General features: G+C 39.8%; 1 protein-coding gene across 2 annotated transcripts in view; it reads left to right on the top strand.

The window, feature by feature from the left end:
* Window positions 1–20047, top strand: part of CDHR5 (cadherin related family member 5) — a 77319-nt gene that overhangs the window by 18647 nt on the left and 38625 nt on the right. For both annotated transcript variants that reach the window (XM_063438694.1, XM_063438693.1), the window contains exons 3-4: window positions 4074–4124; window positions 17600–17692. In XM_063438694.1, coding sequence (XP_063294764.1) covers window positions 4074–4124; window positions 17600–17692 — 144 coding nt within the window. The remainder of the gene's footprint in view (window positions 1–4073; window positions 4125–17599; window positions 17693–20047) is intronic.

Raw genomic sequence — 20047 nt, 5'->3', positions numbered from 1 at the left:
AGTGCTTCACAGTTACATTAACCCCTTCCCGCCGTTACGACGTGCTATGCCGTCACGGATTAAGTGGGCTTTAAAGCCGTTGTGACGGCATAGCACGCCGTAACGGCTGAAGCCCCTGGAGCGCCCGGTATACTCACCTTACCGGCGCTCCGCTTCGGGAGGACTGCCTCACAGCCCAGGCAGCCCTCCCACGGCAAATCAGGCCCCCGGGGGCCATGTGATCGCTCTCAAAGAGCGATCACATGGCCCCCTATAGCTATCTGTGGATCTGCCAGCAGGGGGACTGTCTAAAATATTAGACAGTCCCCCTGCTGGTAGGAGGTGTAAAAAAAAAATATTAGACAGGTTATAAAATAAATTAAATGCATTTTTATATATATAATATATGTATATATATTATATATATAATATATATGTATATTATATATATTTAACGTCATACAAAGTGTATTTTAATACTAATATAAGTATATATATTAGTATTCTAATACACTTAGAATGACGTTACATATATATAATATACATATATATTATATATATAATATATATACACATATATTATATATATAAATACGTATAATTACAATAATAAATAAATAAAATAATACAATTAATAAATAAAATATTGAAACAAAATTTAATATAAATTATATATACATATGTAATTTCATTCTAAGTGTATTTTGTTATTAATATATATATATATGTAACAAAATACACTTAGAATGACATTCTATATATATCTATCTATATATAAAATGCAAATAACCGCAAATAGATATATATAGATAAATACATATAATTACATAAAAGATTACATTAGTATACACGTAGAATTTAAATACCTATAAATGCATATATATTAAAATTCTACGTGTATATTTAAGTAATCTTTTAACATAATTAGGTGATTTGATTAATTAAAATTTGATTGACATACCTGACAACACAGGGAGAAAGTGCTGAGAATTTAATTCGCAAGCACTATATTTGACCCTGTAACTCTCCAAGACAACATAAAACCTGTACATGGGGGGTACTGTTTTATTTGGGAGACTTCGCTGAACTCAAATATTAGTGTTTCAAATTGGTTAATTGTATTACAACGATGATATTTTAAGTAAAAGTTACATTTTTTGCATTTTTTTACAAACGAACTGCACTTTTATGGACTATATTATTGTTGTAATATGTTTTACTGTTTTAAAACACTAATATTTGTGTTTAGTGAAGTCTCCCGAGAATAACAGTACCCCCCATGTACAAGTTTCATGGTGTTTTGGAAAGTTAGAGAGTCACATATAAGGCTTGCATTTCATTTTTTTGACATTGAAATTTGCCAGATTGGTTATGTTGCCTTTGAGAGCGTATGGTAGCCCAGGAATGAGAATTACCCCCATGATGGCATACCATTTGCAAAAGTAGACAACCCAAGGTATAACAAGTGGGGTATGTCCAGTCTTTCTTAGTAGCCACTTAGTCACAAACACTGGCCAAATATTCGTTTTTTGCTTTTTTAACACAAAAACAAATATGAACGTTAACTTTGGCCAGTAAATTTTGTGACTAAGTGGCTACTAAAAAAGACTAAACATACCCCACTTTCAATACCTTTGGTTGTCTACTTTTTCAAATGGTATGTCATTATGGGGGTTATTCTCATTGCTGGGCTACCACACCGTCTCAAAGGTAACATTACCAATCTGGCAAATTTCTATTTGAAAATGGAACGTTCTATATTTGACCCTGTAACTTTCCAAAACACCATAAAACCTGTTAATGGGGGATACTGTTGTACTCGTGAGACATCGCTGATTACAAATATGTGCATTTTTGTGCAGTAAAACCTAACAGTATTATGACATTCACAGCTAAAATGTCAGACGGAAATACAAATTTAAAAAAAATCTTATTTTCTCACATTTTTTTAAAATTTTATTCATAATGAATTATGTTCCATATATGAATAGTTAATGATAAATTAAAGCCCTGTTTCTCCTGAACAAAATGATATATAATAAGTGTGGGTGCATATAATATGAAAGAGGGGAACTACGGGTGAACAGACATATAGCGCAATTTCCAGTTTTTGTTTACGTTTTGTTTTGATCAGAACGTGCACTATTGACTCCGTCCTGAAGGGGTTAAAACATACAGTTATAAAAACATTAGCAGGTGCAAAAGGCCCTGTCTATGACATCACTTGCTGCTGCAGCCTGGCACAGGTCAGAGTAGTTTTGCGGTTGCCATCTTCAAACGGTCGTATTTTAAAAACTATAAATCCTACAGTGAAGAGCTTTATATTGTGATAATCACAAGACCCAGACCTACATTTTGATGTATAGTATGTCTCTGAGATATTAACAATGATGGCACAGTCGCAGTTTAGAAATTGGCCTTCAAATGTGAGCTTTGCAGAGTGGAGTTTCAATGAATGTCAATGGACGGTGTGAGTTGCAAACAAATGGTCATATTGTGAAAACTATCAGGACTATGGCTTAAATGTGGACATTTGTAGTGGCAACAGGGATAGCTGAACGTTTTGATATAAGATTTGTGTAGGTGGGCCTGAAAATGAGGGAGTGGTGGCAGTTTAGAAATCATGTCCTGATTTTTCAGCTTTTGCCAGCTCCCACTCTAGCTTTGCCCTTCATTCCTATGGGACAAATTTCGCCACAAAAATGACGATATTCCGTGAACCATTTGGCGAAATGTTCCACAAAGTAATAGCACGCCAATCGGGAACAATCTGCACGTTTCGGTATATTTTTGTCTATGTAGTGTAAAAATTGGGAGGAGTTAGGGTGGCAAATTTGGCTATAATAAGAATAATAATAATAATATATATGTGATATAACATTAAGTGGTCTTGCTATGCAAGAACACTTAATAATAATAATAATAATAATATATATGTGAGATAACATTAAGTGGTCTTGCTATGCAAGAACACTTAATAATATATATGTGAGATAACATTAAGTGGTCTTGCTATACAAGAACACTTAATAAAGGGATAATAGGGAATAGGATTTAGACAATATGCCCCAGAACAGGAAACAAAGAAATAAGTAAACAGAACTAGACAGAAATATAATGAATACTTAAATAGGGTTGTAATTGTTCAGTCTCTTTGAATAAGATGTCATATTGTAGTAGCAGGTCCTGTTTGATAGATACAAATATAGTGTGGAATATAAGTAAATCCGTTGTATGAGTAAATAGATAGTCACAACGTAAAATAAAGTCCAGTGTTTTAAGCAAGTTGGATGTTCAGCTGGCATATGAGGTCAGACATTGTGAATACGAGGAGACAGAAATAAAAGGAAAGCACGATAAACAATTAAAGGAACACATAACAAAAACAAGTTTAGCTCAATTAAGCAGTTTTGGTGTATAGATCATACCCCTACAGCCTCTCTGCTCAATTCACTGCTATTTAGGAGTGAAATAACTTTGTTTATGCTGCCCTAGCCACACCTCCCTGCAGGTGACTTGCACAGCCTTTCCTGTAAAAAGAGAATAAACTTCATGTTGATTTCTTGATGTTTAAACTTCCTTTATTGCACCATCTGTTTAATTTAGAATTTCTTATCTTTTGCTCTGTTCATAGCTTGGTAGACCCTGAAGGGGCCTCCTGTATAAGTTTAAAGTTCAATTAACAGAGCGGAAGATAAAAGCTTCTAAAGTAAGTTAACATCTGATTAAAAATGAAGCCTTATTTTCATGCATACAGTGTGAGCCACAGCCAGGGGTGGTGTGACTTGCACTGCATGTACAGAAACAAAAGTGATTTAGCTCCTATATGGAGACATGATCTATTCACAAAAACTGCAATACTGCAACTGCAGCAGTAATGTGTTGTAGGACATAAAATATTGAATACATTATGTATCTTGAGCAAGGCATCTCAAATTTGAATGCAAGTTTCATTTTCAAAAGAATATTAAAGTAAAACTGTTTCAAAGTCTCTGAACCGCTTGTTGATGTTATTGTCCACTGAATTGTCAAAACTGATTATATATATATATATATACTTATTTAAATATTTATTTATATTTACTTTCACACAGATAAATCAGAGTTTTGTAGTTCTACTGCAGTGTGAGAACAATGGAGGAATTGTAAGTAAAACCACTGTTTTTTAAAATGTTATTTTAACTTTTTGAAAGATTTGTTAAGCTATAGGTCATAGACATGAGCAAAACCTCAAAAATGTTGAAAATATTCATTCCATAAAAGGCTAGTGGCAGCAAACCAATCATACATCCAATAAACAGTAGCTGATAAAACCTCAGCTTGACGTGCATTCTGCTTGCGTTAGTAAATATAGTCAGTCGATGTGCTGTAGAGTCATCAGTACTGAACTTCGACTGAGTACCTCCGCCCAGTCCGCTTCCTAGCGACTTGCTGCGACCCGGGAATGCTTCAGCCCCAGTTGCTGAAGCTTGACTGGGGTCTCTCTTGAGCGGCTTCCTTCCAGGCAGGCATTGTCCCATCTGCTTATTCCTCTGGAGCTCTTTCCTTCCTGGCAGATGTTGTCTCCTCTGCAGCTTTCACTCCAGGCAGGTATGAACCTCTGCCTGCAATGTGATAGTTCTTGTCTATATAAAGACACTTAGGCCTAACTCTCTTTGATTTGCCCCTGGACTAGAGGGTTCGTGCAGCCAACCAACAGGTCAGAAGACACTGTTACTGGGAACCCTAAAAAATCTACACAGTACACACAGTTCCAAAAGGAACTAACATACTCTTCTTTATTTTTACTCAGGACTAGCCCATATGCTTGTTACATTTAGATTGCCGTGACAACTTCAATAAAATACAAATAACCAAATCATATCAGGCAACATACAGGAACTTAAATTAACTTAATGACATATTTATAAAGGTTTGGGGGAAACAATAATTAGCACAAAAAAATCTCTCCTGCCTGCAGTATTAGCAATATAAATATCAAATTAAATATGCAAATTACCAAGACTACCTATTCAGGTAGTGAATATACCTGCTACCAACAGAGGGTGCTGTAAAGGCTCCAGTGGCGTACATACCAGGGTCGCAGGGGGCCCGGCCGCCCCTGCGACCCTGTATGTACCCACTGGGCCAGCCTCTTCTCCTGGGGGGCCCTGAAGCCGGCCACCTCCGGGCCCCCCGAGGCTGTCCCTGCTTACACCCGGCAGGCAGTCAGGCTGGCCGGTGCGCGAGGGAGCACTCTCCCCTGAGTGCTTCCTCTTCAGCTCCCTCGCGCACCGCACTGATACCGGAGCCGGAAGATGACGTCATCTTCCGGCACCGGCATCCCTACGCGGCGCGCGAGGGAGCTGAAGAGGAAGCACTCAGGGGAGAGTGCTCCCTCGCGCACCGGCCAGCCTGACTGCCCGCCTTGGAGCCCAGCAGCACCACTGGACCCCAGGGAATCCCCTCAGCACTCCAAAAGGTAGGGAGGCTGGGGGGATTAAATTAAAAAAAAAAAACGTGTAAGTGTGTGTGTGTGTGAGTGAGTGTGTGTTAGTGTGTGTGAGTGAGTGTGTGTGTGAGTGTGTGAGTGAGTGTGTGAGTGTGTGTGTGTGTGTTAGTGTGTGTGTGTGTGTGTTAGTGTGTGTGTGAGTGTTAGTGTGTGTGAGTTAGTGTGTGTGAGTTAGTGTGTGTGAGTTAGTGTGTGTGAGTGAGTGTGTGTGTGTGAGTGAGTGTGTGTGTGTGTTAGTGAGTGTGTGTGTGAGTGTTAGTGTGTGTGTGAGTGTTAGTGTGTGTGTGAGTGTTAGTGTGTGTGTGTGTTAGTGTGGGTGTGTTAGTGTGGGTGTGTTAGTGTGGGTGTGTTAGTGTGAGTGTTGGTGTTTGTGTTAGTGTGTGTCTGCTCGTGAGTGTCAGTGAGTGTGTTACTGTGTGTGTCTGTTACTGAGTGTGTTTGTGTGTGTATGTTAGTGAGTCTGTTTGATGTCTGTTAGTGAGTGTGTGTTTGTCAGTGAGAGTGTATGTTTTGTAAGTGAGTGTGTATGTATGTCTGCCGCTGAGTGTGTCTCTGTCAGTAAATGTGTGTGTCTGTTAGCTAGTGTGTATGCATTTGTTCGTGAGAGTGTGTGTGTGTGTCTTCAGCACTTACCTTTCTCCAGCGCCGGACTCCCATGGCGCTGGGGATCCCTCCGCCTCTCAGCTCCGAATGCGCATGCACGGCAAGAGCCGTGCACGCATTCAAACCGCCCATAGGAAAGCATTACTCAATGCTTTCCTATGGACGTTCAGTGTCTTAAAATGGCGGAAGCGCCTCTAGCGACTGTCAGTGAGACAGCCACTAGAGGCTGGATTAACCCTCAGTGAAACATAACAGCTTCATTGAGCTGATGTGATCTGGGTGTCTGTAGTGGTCCTTTAAGTGTGTGTGCATCTGCATGCACTGGCGTACATACCGCGGTCGCAGCCCTGCAACCCCTGCGACCAGGTGCCCAGCCGCCATGTGTTGCTGCCCCGGCCCGCGCAGAGTAAGTGCAAGGGGGGGCCCACGGATCAATTTTCGCACCGGGGCCCCATGGGTCATGTGTACGCCACTGAAAGGCTCCACAGCAAAATCCACCTTGTTGGCATCAAGCATCAGCAGGAGAGCACACAATACATTTAACCACAACCAATTATATTAAACACACCCTGCACCTATAATGGGCACCGGGTGACTAAAACATAAGAATAATTTCTGCTCCCAGTGATGGTTCCTTGGTGTGGTATTGACTTACCTCTTAACTGTTAGAATGTGTCTATAAGGAGAGTATTTACATAGTTACAACATAAATGAGAGAATTCGTGCAAGCAGAGTTTTTAAGTCTCTAGTGTATGTAGCCAATCCAAAAACCACCGAAAAGGGGGAATTGTGTTGTGAAACAAATATCTTTATTTAAACATTTCAAATAATTGTTGAGTCCGTAAAGTCAAGATGTAAGCTAATCATTCTTCACTGAGTGTCCCTGGTTGGGTATTAAACATAACAGGATTTTTGCTCCTAACAAAGACTAGGGAAAAAAAGACAGTCTCTGTTTCAGGAGCATGGCAGTATCAACATCACAAGTAACCATAGACACATAATTCTCAAGCACCCCCTTATTTCCAACTTCCCCACTAATTTTTATTTTTTATTTTTTTTAAACCTAGACGAGTGTAACAGAGAGCTATTAAAGTAGGCCGGTGTCACCAGTCAGTAGGTGTGGTGATGTCTCTACACTTTAAAATCTGAATCTATTATCTCTACTCAGGTTTAGCTTGGGTACCAAAGATTCTTCTAAATGCAATACTGGACTTTAATCTCTTACATGATTATTCACAAATTTAAAGTAAATTCATAGTGAATTTCACATTTAAAGGGACACTATAGTCACCAAAACAACTTTAGCATAACCCCTTAAGGACCAAACTTCTGGAATAAAAGGGAATCATGACATGTCACACGTCATGTGTCCTTAAGGGGTTAATGAGGCAGTTTTGGTGTATGGACCATGCCCCTACAGTCTCACTGCTCAATCCTCTGCCATTTAGGAAATCACTTTGTTTATGCAGCCCTAGTCACGCCTCACTGTATGTGACACAGCTTTCCTAGACACTTAATAAAAAGTGAGAACTAATGTTTAAACATTCTTTATTGCACAGTCTGTTTAATTTAAAATGTCATATTTCCAGCACTGTTAATAGCCTAGTAGACCTTGCAGAAGCTCCCTGAGTGGGATTAAAATGCAATCAACAAAGCGGGAGATAAAAACTTCTATGTAAGTTACCACCTGATTGAAAAAGGAAAAAAAGAAGGATCTCCCTCACCGGCCCACATGCTGTCAAATGCGGCCGCAAGTTCACTTATTAGAAGGACCACCAGGGATGGATGTCAGCACCACCCCCCCCCCCCCCCCCCTTAATTTCTTACCTGTAGCCTGGAAGGGTTATTATTAAAAAACCTCATCAATATTGGCATTTACCTGTAGCCCCATGTAGCCAAAGCGCAGCTAAACGAAAAAAGGCCTTGACAGGGGTCAGGAGGAGGGCATAGGAGGAAGCAAGGAAGAAATTGAGTTATGGGTAAGTAGGCTTGGCTATTTAAATAGGCACCTATTTTAAAGCGGAGGAATTACTGAGTATTTATACACGATAAACCCAGTGTAAGGTGGAGCGCTATAAAATGAATAAACTTACCCCCCCTGGGGTTTTCAGTATAGCCTAAGGGGGGAGAAAGGTACAATAGTGCAGACTATTAAGTGCAATTTGAGTGAAAAAACCAAACAGTGGTTCACTCACATGGGTCTGAGCCTAAATAGGACAGGCTCAGATCTCTCGAGCAGACGTGTCCTTAAGGAGACACGAACCCTTCAGATGCTGATTTTCTAAACTTTCTTTCTGTGGGGTATAATAAAAAACCGAGATCTGGTGCAGTATGTTTCGGGTACCAGTGTGTGCAGATAGATAAAATATAACTGCTCACCTTTCATAGAGCCTCAGACTTGGCTCTAAGTGTTTCAGCAAATGTGTCTATAAGGGGACACATACCCTTCTTTTGTTGGAGCGGGAACTGCAGAGTGTAGACTAAATCAGAAGCTCAGATGGACATATAATAAGTAATAACAATATATTTATTGATAAAAATACTTATGTGTATAACACTATAAAAACAATAAAAATATATGAGTATATATAGAAATAATGTCCAAACTTCTGAGGTGGTCCGAGACGCGTTTCGCCTGGTCGGCTTTCTCAATCGGTGTCTTGCTCTCTTGGTTCCCTGTCTTCTTTTAAGTGCTGTTTTCGAGTCCCATTGGTGGATGGTTTCGCGCCCTCCGGTTCCGGTTCAGCTGTGGTCCTGATTGCTTTACTTTCGTTCCGGTTTCGTCGACCGGAAATGACGTTGCGCTGGTTTTCGTCGACCGGAAGTGACGTATCGCTCATGTAAAGTCCCATTTCCTGATAAGTCCATTGTCGCCATTTTGATTACTGGCAGCGATCTAATAGGCAAGTGATACTCCCATAGGGATATAGTGCAGGAGAGATAAGGGCAACATAAAAACTAGTTAAGTCCAGGTCTCACACAGGTTAGATATATCCAAGTGTTTCAAATAATCTTAGAGATGCATTCTATTCTTAGGCGTACAGGTGCATATATGCTTATACATATCCTTTAGATTGTGATAGTTCTTCTGTATATATAGAGTGCATAGGGTATTCTAGATTCTATATATTTCAACAATGTTTCAAATGAAAGCCATAGTGGGTGAGTCATAAGAATAATAAAAAATATATAAAAATCTGACACCTTCATGCTTTTAGTGCAAATGGAAATTAAAAATACATATGTAGAAAGAAATCTCTACCATATGTAGAGGCAGTGATAAAAGTGCATAAAAAGCTTATAAGAAGTGGCAAAGTTCAAAGTCATTATTAAGACCATGAGGTGTCAGTGTGTTCAGATTAAAAATCCACCTCATTTCTAATTGCCCCAAACGTTTTATGAGGTCCTCCCCTCTCCAATTTGGTACCAGTTTATGTATACCCATAAATTTCATGTTATTTGGGTTTTTATCATGTCTTTCCAGGAAGTGTGCTGATAAACTGTGTTTTGCAAATCCATTTTTAATATTTCTAATGTGCTCTTGTATCCGTACGTTAAGATTGCGAATCGTACGTCCCACATAAAATAGGCCGCACGGGCATATAATTACATATATGACTTTTTTTGAGTAGCATGTAATTAGTTCTTTTATTTTAAAACTTTGTTTAGGGTTTTTGGGGTGATTAAAAGTCTGGATGTGTCTTTTTGTATTTTGTGTGTTCTTGCATGCACCGCAAGTGCCACATCCAAAAAAACCTTTTGATTTATTTAAAAAGTGATCATGCTCCTTAGTTCTTATATGGTTATGCACTAAAGTGCGATTTAAGCTGGGTACTCCTCTATATACTATAGTGGGTTTCTCGGGGAGGATAGAGTTTAGTGTATCATCGTTTTTTAGGATGGGCCAGTGTTTGTTCAGGATTCTCTTAAATTGTTTGCTTTTGCAATTGAAATCACAGACAAACACTGGTTCGTTTTTAGCTTCCTTTTTCTCTTTATATCTGATTAGGGAGGATCTCTCTTCTACTTTAACTTTGTCATAAGCTGTGTTCAGCAAATCTTCTTGATATCCCTTTTCTTTAAAATTCTCTAGAATGATCTGTGCCTGTTCATGGAATATTGTGTCCTCCGTGCAGTTACGTCTTATTCTAAGTAACTGAGCTCTGGGGGCATTGACTAGCCACGGAGAATAGTGGCAGCTGGTGTCCTTTATATAGCTGTTAACGTCTACAGTCTTGAAGAAAGTCTTAGTCTTAATTGTTTGGTTCTCTACATAGATGCTAAGGTCTAAAAAGTTTACACATGATTTACTGTAGTTTGAGGTTAGTTTTATTCCCCACTCGTTGGAGTTAAGGTGTGTGAGGAAGATTTGTAGAGACTTTTCGTCTCCCCTCCATATAAAGAACAGATCATCTATGTACCTGCGATAGGTCACGAGGCTCGACTCCCATCTAGTGTCCCCATAAATGAACTCTTGTTCCCAATGGGACATAAAAAGGTTCGCATAGCTGGGAGCGAACCTCGTGCCCATCGCAGTCCCACATGTTTGGAGATAAAAGTTGTTACCATACCAAAAGTAGTTATTGTTGAGGATCCATGTGATCCCCTCAACTATAAAGTCTACCTGGTCAGGGTGAAAGCTGCGGGATTGTTCTAGAAATGTCCTGGTTGCCAAGCATCCTCTATCGTGTGGAATGATCGTGTACAATGAGGTTACATCTGATGTAACCAAATAAAAGTTGTCCTCCCATATTGTATTTTCAAGTATCTGTAATATGCTGATTGTGTCTTTGAGATAACTCGGGCATTCTCGTACTATCCGTTGGAGATGTTTATCTATGTATAGTGATAGTCTGCTAGAGATTGATCCAATTCCCGATATTATTGGTCTGCCTGGGGGATTGGTGGCATCTTTGTGTATTTTCGGGAGGAAGTAAAATACGGGCACTTTGGGGTGTGAGATATTCAAAAACTCGTTTTCCTTTTTATTAAGTATATTTCTAGACTTCCCTTTTTCTATTAGTTGGTGGTAGCTATCTTTAATCTCATTTGTCGGGTCCTTCTTCAATATTTTATATGTGTGTGGGTCTTCTAAAATTCTCTCTGCTTCTTTATTATAATCAGTATGTTCCAATAGGACTATGCCCCCCCCCCTTATCCGCTGGTTTTATCACGAGGGTATGGTCATTCTTAAAAGATTTCAATGCTGCCCTTTCTTGTATTGTCAGGTTATGTTCAAATCTATTAAGATTTTTAATTTTGTAGGTGTCTTTCATCACCATCTTTTCGAAAGTCACCATCTCTTCTGAGATGCATGACTTTGGAAAGAACTTGGATTGTTCTTTTAATTCTGTATGTGTGAATTCTGACTGTTCTCTTTCCTGTGTATTTGTTTCGCTTGAGTATTTATTAAAGAATTTTTTCAAACTTAGTTTCCTCTTAAATTTGTTTAGGTCAATGTATATATTGAATTTGTCAATGTCTCTAGATGGGGCAAACTTAAGGCCTTTTTCTAGCATTGTCCTTTGGGGTACTGTTAGGGCTCTTTGTGTTAAGTTAAAAATACCATTCTTTTTGGGTATTAGTGTCTTGTTTTTCTTTCTTTTCTGTATATATAAAAAGAAAAACAAGACACTAATACCCAAAAAGAATGGTATTTTTAACTTAACACAAAGAGCCCTAACAGTACCCCAAAGGACACTGCTAGAAAAAGGCCTTAAGTTTGCCCCATCTAGAGACATTGACAAATTCAATATATACATTGACCTAAACAAATTTAAGAGGAAACTATGTTTGAAAAAATTCTTTAATAAATACTCAAGCGAAACAAATACACAGGAAAGAGAACAGTCAGAATTCACACATACAGAATTAAAAGAACAATCCAAGTTCTTTCCAAAGTCATGCATCTCAGAAGAGATGGTGACTTTCGAAAAGATGGTGATGAAAGACACCTACAAAATTAAAAATCTTAATAGATTTGAACATAACCTGACAATACAAGAAAGGGCAGCATTGAAATCTTTTAAGAATGACCATACCCTCGTGATAAAACCAGCGGATAAGGGGGGGGGGGCATAGTCCTATTGGAACATACTGATTATAATAAAGAAGCAGAGAGAATTTTAGAAGACCCACACACATATAAAATATTGAAGAAGGACCCGACAAATGAGATTAAAGATAGCTACCACCAACTAATAGAAAAAGGGAAGTCTAGAAATATACTTAATAAAAAGGAAAATGAGTTTTTGAATATCTCACACCCCAAAGTGCCCGTATTTTACTTCCTCCCGAAAATACACAAAGATGCCACCAATCCCCCAGGCAGACCAATAATATCGGGAATTGGATCAATCTCTAGCAGACTATCACTATACATAGATAAACATCTCCAACGGATAGTACGAGAATGCCCGAGTTATCTCAAAGACACAATCAGCATATTACAGATACTTGAAAATACAATATGGGAGGACAACTTTTATTTGGTTACATCAGATGTAACCTCATTGTACACGATCATTCCACACGATAGAGGATGCTTGGCAACCAGGACATTTCTAGAACAATCCCGCAGCTTTCACCCTGACCTGGTAGACTTTATAGTTGAGGGGATCACATGGATCCTCAACAATAACTACTTTTGGTATGGTAACAACTTTTATCTCCAAACATGTGGGACTGCGATGGGCACGAGGTTCGCTCCCAGCTATGCGAACCTTTTTATGTCCCATTGGGAACAAGAGTTCATTTATGGGGACACTAGATGGGAGTCGAGCCTCGTGACCTATCGCAGGTACATAGATGATCTGTTCTTTATATGGAGGGGAGACGAAAAGTCTCTACAAATCTTCCTCACACACCTTAACTCCAACGAGTGGGGAATAAAACTAACCTCAAACTACAGTAAATCATGTGTAAACTTTTTAGACCTTAGCATCTATGTAGAGAACCAAACAATTAAGACTAAGACTTTCTTCAAGACTGTAGACGTTAACAGCTATATAAAGGACACCAGCTGCCACTATTCTCCGTGGCTAGTCAATGCCCCCAGAGCTCAGTTACTTAGAATAAGACGTAACTGCACGGAGGACACAATATTCCATGAACAGGCACAGATCATTCTAGAGAATTTTAAAGAAAAGGGATATCAAGAAGATTTGCTGAACACAGCTTATGACAAAGTTAAAGTAGAAGAGAGATCCTCCCTAATCAGATATAAAGAGAAAAAGGAAGCTAAAAACGAACCAGTGTTTGTCTGTGATTTCAATTGCAAAAGCAAACAATTTAAGAGAATCCTGAACAAACACTGGCCCATCCTAAAAAACGATGATACACTAAACTCTATCCTCCCCGAGAAACCCACTATAGTATATAGAGGAGTACCCAGCTTAAATCGCACTTTAGTGCATAACCATATAAGAACTAAGGAGCATGATCACTTTTTAAATAAATCAAAAGGTTTTTTTGGATGTGGCACTTGCGGTGCATGCAAGAACACACAAAATACAAAAAGACACATCCAGACTTTTAATCACCCCAAAAACCCTAAACAAAGTTTTAAAATAAAAGAACTAATTACATGCTACTCAAAAAAAGTCATATATGTAATTATATGCCCGTGCGGCCTATTTTATGTGGGACGTACGATTCGCAATCTTAACGTACGGATACAAGAGCACATTAGAAATATTAAAAATGGATTTGCAAAACACAGTTTATCAGCACACTTCCTGGAAAGACATGATAAAAACCCAAATAACATGAAATTTATGGGTATACATAAACTGGTACCAAATTGGAGAGGGGAGGACCTCATAAAACGTTTGGGGCAATTAGAAATGAGGTGGATTTTTAATCTGAACACACTGACACCTCATGGTCTTAATAATGACTTTGAACTTTGCCACTTCTTATAAGCTTTTTATGCACTTTTATCACTGCCTCTACATATGGTAGAGATTTCTTTCTACATATGTATTTTTAATTTCCATTTGCACTAAAAGCATGAAGGTGTCAGATTTTTATATATTTTTTATTATTCTTATGACTCACCCACTATGGCTTTCATTTGAAACATTGTTGAAATATATAGAATCTAGAATACCCTATGCACTCTATATATACAGAAGAACTATCACAATCTAAAGGATATGTATAAGCATATATGCACCTGTACGCCTAAGAATAGAATGCATCTCTAAGATTATTTGAAACACTTGGATATATCTAACCTGTGTGAGACCTGGACTTAACTAGTTTTTATGTTGCCCTTATCTCTCCTGCACTATATCCCTATGGGAGTATCACTTGCCTATTAGATCGCTGCCAGTAATCAAAATGGCGACAATGGACTTATCAGGAAATGGGACTTTACATGAGCGATACGTCACTTCCGGTCGACGGAAACCAGCGCAACGTCATTTCCGGTCGACGAAACCGGAACGAAAGTAAAGCAATCAGGACCACAGCTGAACCGGAACCGGAGGGCGCGAAACCATCCACCAATGGGACTCGAAAACAGCACTTAAAAGAAGACAGGGAACCAAGAGAGCAAGACACCGATTGAGAAAGCCGACCAGGCGAAACGCGTCTCGGACCACCTCAGAAGTTTGGACATTATTTCTATATATACTCATATATTTTTATTGTTTTTATAGTGTTATACACATAAGTATTTTTATCAATAAATATATTGTTATTACTTATTATATGTCCATCTGAGCTTCTGATTTAGTCTACACTCTGCAGTTCCCGCTCCAACAAAAGAAGGGTATGTGTCCCCTTATAGACACATTTGCTGAAACACTTAGAGCCAAGTCTGAGGCTCTATGAAAGGTGAGCAGTTATATTTTATCTATCTGCACACACTGGTACCCGAAACATACTGCACCAGATCTCGGTTTTTTATTATACCCCACAGAAAGAAAGTTTAGAAAATCAGCATCTGAAGGGTTCGTGTCTCCTTAAGGACACGTCTGCTCGAGAGATCTGAGCCTGTCCTATTTAGGCTCAGACCCATGTGAGTGAACCACTGTTTGGTTTTTTCACTCAAATTGCACTTAATAGTCTGCACTATTGTACCTTTCTCCCCCCTTAGGCTATACTGAAAACCCCAGGGGGGGTAAGTTTATTCATTTTATAGCGCTCCACCTTACACTGGGTTTATCGTGTATAAATACTCAGTAATTCCTCCATATTGTATCTGTGAGTGCCAAGCTGTGAGAGGACGGCACTTTAGGTGGTAGCAGCTCTATACTACTGTACACTTTCTAAGCGCCACTACAGACGAATTTTATAAAAAAATTTTCACCTATTTTAAAGCATTCACTTTTAATTTCCTACCTGGCTGAGTTTGTCCCGCCCACCCTCCCTGAGTTTTTGATTGCAGATTGGGGTTATCCCGTTTTTTCACAGCAGCAGGATAGGGAGCTGAAGGAGAAGAAATAGGCTCCCTAGGATGAACGTCATGGAGACGTAAAACTGTGGTCATTGGTGGTTGGTAGGTTCCGAGTCCTGTCGGTGGCTCAGAACCTGGTGGGGCAGGGGTTTCCGGGTATACCCCTGCCATGGTTAATTTATGTTTGGCACTTTAAGTTGGAATATGTTGGTATATATGTTATATATATATATATATGTGTTATTTATATGGGGGTCATTGCCTTTTATATCAACAGAAGGATTCGGATGCGAGGGCGGAGTATGGGGGGCAATGACCCATGTTTATTTGTTAAATTATTATGGTTATTAATATTGTAATTAATAAAGTGTTATTATTTAGGATTGTTTAAATAAATCTGTGGACAAATTTTCCCATATACCTGCGTGTCAGTGCGTTATTGGATTAGGTATGTGGGGGGGTTTTCCTGGAATCCGACTGCCCATATGGCGACTGTACAACGGTCATGCCTCCCCCAACACAGCACCCTAACACACATCACCCTCATACAGCACCCTAACACACATCACTCTCATACAGCACCCTAACACACATCACCCTCATACATCACCTTAACACACATCACCCTCATACAGCACCCTAACACACATCACTCTCATACAGCACCCTAACACACATCACCCTCATACATCACCTTAACACACATCACCCTCATACAGCACCCTAACACACATCACCCTCATGCATCACCTTAACACACATCACCCTAACACACACAGTGCCCTAACACATCACCCTAACACGCAGCACCCTCACAAATCACCCTAACACACATAGCACGCTAACACACATAGCACGCTAACACACACAGCGCCCTAACACACAGCGCCCTAACACACAGCGCCCTAACACACAGCGCCCTAACACAGTGCCCCAACACACAGAACCCTCACTCAGACACACAGAACCTTCACACAGCACCCTAAAACACACACACACATCACCCTCGCACAGCACCCTAACACACACATCACCCTCACACAGCATCCTAACACACACAGCACACCTCACACACACAGCAGCCCCCAAACACGCTGCACCACTCACACACACACACACACAATACTACACACCAAACATATATGTATATATACTACAGAACCCCTCACACACATACTGCACTCCTAAACACATAAAATTCCAGACAAACACTAGATTCCTACCCAACTCTGGATCATCTACAGATATACACACACTAGATCTCTATATACACTCTGAATCCTCTATACACACACACACTCACTAGATCTCCTATACACACTCCTGAGTCCTTCAAACACACACTAGATCCCCTACACACAGATGCTGCACCACCTACACACACACACTACATTTCCGACATACACACTCTGGATCCCCTACGCACACACTAGATTCCATTTAAGCAAACACATAGTATCTCCATAAATGGGATACAGTGAGTATCCCAATTATGGAAACCCCTGAGACAAGTTTCAAGCAAACAATGCAAGCATGTTATTAGATTTGCTTGCACTGTGCAGAACAAATACAGGGCCCTTTTATCATGCCCTGGAAGAGCAATGAACCAACATGTTCAGTTTCAGATGGGGCGTGCTTGTCATTGGGGATGACAAAACACACCCTATCTGGCCCGCCCCCTTTTCAGTGGGCCGCTGTGAACAAAAAATGCCCGGGCTGCATTTTTTTCCCAGTCCGGCCCTGATGATGATCTAAGAAATGGGTGCCCAAATGGAAGATCCCCAGATATTTTAAAACTACAGTTTCCATGATGCTTTGTCATTCGAAAGGCAGTCTAGATGCATGCAAAGCATCATGGAAGTTGTAGTATTTCAACAACTGGGGATTTACCTATTAGGCACCCCTGATCTGGTATTTCTTGTGATGCAGTGTCTTAATCGTGGATGGGTAGGAAATACAGAAACATTGATCTAATTCTCAATTTATTTATTTATTTATCAGTGTAATCCATCCAAAAATATTAAAAAATAATTTGAAAAGTTTATCCCAAAATATTAACTTGAGGCCTGAGAAATGTTAAAGTAACTGTTATGGTTTTTTTTTTCTTTTTGTTAACCCTTTAGGTTCTTGTCATGACTTTTGTTATCATTGTAGTTAATGTGAACGATAATCCACCAGTGTTCTCACATTCAAGCTATAATTTTACCGTTCCTGAGGTGAGTTACAATATGTGTTCAATTCAATAATTACATGTCTTATAATCAGCTTGATTTATTGGTGCAAGTAAAAAACGAGTATAAGCAAGATAGAAATACGCTTGTATTTCTTTTTAAAGACCCATGAGATTTGCTAGACTGACTCGTGGTGTCAGATAGTAGCGTAAATGTAATCATTTTACTGGTGTAATGAAGCCCATGGAGCAGCGCAGCTAAGGGGAATGGGCCTTGACATTGCCAGGAGGCAGGCAGCTAGTTGTCAGTAGTTGGGGGGCTGGTCTAAGGACATGGAGTGGGGAGGAGTTACTAGGGGGGTATAAGTAGCGGCCATGTTAGGTCTAACGGCACTTTTAATCCAAAGTTACACTTACCTGTTCGTTGTCCCACCCACCCTCCCTTTGCTTTCAGGTGTTTCCCGTTTGGTCACGGCGGCGGGGGATGGAGAGTAAAGTTGGGGGGAGAAAAGAGTGAGAGGGGGGACAGTTTGGAGTTCAGGGCTAATAGGTAGGCCTTTGGACTGGTTTGGTAGGTTCGAGCTCGTAGGTAGCTCCGAACCAGGGTGTGTAGGGGTGTCTCGGTATGCCCCTACACTGGTGGTGCCCTTTGGTGGCAATGGATGGTGCCCTTGGTGGCAATGGTTGATGCCCTTCGGTGGCAATGGTCATGTTTCAGGTTAAGCTAATGTGTTACAATGTTGGTGTATTATGTTATGATGTTACGTTGGGGTGGGTCATTGTCAAGGGGTTAAATTGTAAAATAATGTGGTAAACTGTGCAGGCCAACGTGGGCCTGTTGTGTGACAATGACCTTTATAATTCTATGTTAATTAATAAATAAAAGCTGTGATATAATTTTGCCAAAACCCAGGTGTCAGTGTCATTATTATAACTAAGTATGTGGTGGGGGGTTTTGTGCATATGCCGACAAGGACGACTGTGCACATGTCAAGTCCTCACTGTTGCAGAGATATTAGATATTCCAAACCAGCTTTGTGTTCATCAAAGTAAACTGACAATTCTCTACGTTACCAACAGTGAGATGAAAAAGTAAAAGTAGCGGCTGGCTTTTTAGTATTGTCTGCTGGTAACTTCCTGTCGCTTTGTGTGAATTTGGTAGAAATTAAACAGCTACTACTTGCTAAATGTAGCAACGGGTAGTTTGGCATGAAGAGGTTACAATTATAATTATTTATATAGTGCCAACGTACTCTGCAGCGCTGTACCACGGAAAACAAGACAAACATGTATTTCTGACAAAACATGTATGAAGGGAACAGTAGATGAAGGGGGCCTTGCCAAAACAAGCTCACAATTACAGCAAAGGTTGGGAGGTACAAAGCAATGATAATTATGGAGATTAGCCAGCCCTACAACTGCCCTAAATTTCTGGTATTCCTGTTTTCAATTAACATTTGTCAGTTTGTTAGTCTATCTAGTTAATAATATCATTCCCTGTCACTATTCCTTTGTTTCTCTGTGGGGGGATTTCAATTTGTTTGGATTGCTCTAAGCCAGTGTAGCTGAACAGATGCAAACATTAGCAAATGTCAATTTGGCGTACCATTTACCCGATTGATTAATACTGTCCTCTAATAAATTGAGGGGTAAATGTGTGAGTTTGTGAATAGACATGTACTCTTTGAATGTACTCTCCTCTGTGTAGGAAGCCAATTACTGGTCCTCCAGGTATTACTATAATGTTTTGGCTAACTGGAGTAACATTTATCTTCAATCCCATCCCCTTTGCTCTCACCCCATACCAATTCTCCACCTAGATGATATTGTTTTGGGTCATTGCCGCTTGCTTTTGGGTGATTTTGGGCAGAGAAATTGTGGTTGCACATACACAAGTGTTCAAGGCATAAAAAAGTACATGTAATAATATTATTGATTATTTTACATTACATAAGGGTAGTTATGTATCTTTAGGCAGTGTGCTAAATTCTATTCATTCATAGAACATTTTATTGGTATGCTCAAATCGGTGGGGATATTTAGGATGTGATCTGTATATACAATTATTAATATTATTATAAAAAAAATAGTCTGGAATGCAGGACAGTCCCATACAGTTTAGCGGTAGTGTATCATTATATTGTTTGTTGTCCATTGTGCTGGGCAGCCTCAAAACTGGCACACATGTACACCAGGATGACATTCCCCTTTTGTGGCTGTGCCCATCATCACTGATACTCATTATATTACTCGCATGCCCCCACACCAGTACCTCTCACCAATGCATATGCATATTTGTCAGCCCTGCGGTACAGCATCTCCACGCTCTGCATGGGGACGCTGAATTTTCCTCATAGAGATGCATTGATTCAATGCATTTCTATGAGGAGGTGCTGATTGG

The sequence above is a fragment of the Pelobates fuscus genome, chromosome 12 (assembly GCF_036172605.1).
Source record: "Pelobates fuscus isolate aPelFus1 chromosome 12, aPelFus1.pri, whole genome shotgun sequence".
In the NCBI taxonomy this organism is placed as follows: Eukaryota; Metazoa; Chordata; class Amphibia; order Anura; family Pelobatidae; genus Pelobates; species Pelobates fuscus.
This window is presented reverse-complemented; position numbering and strand designations above follow the sequence as displayed.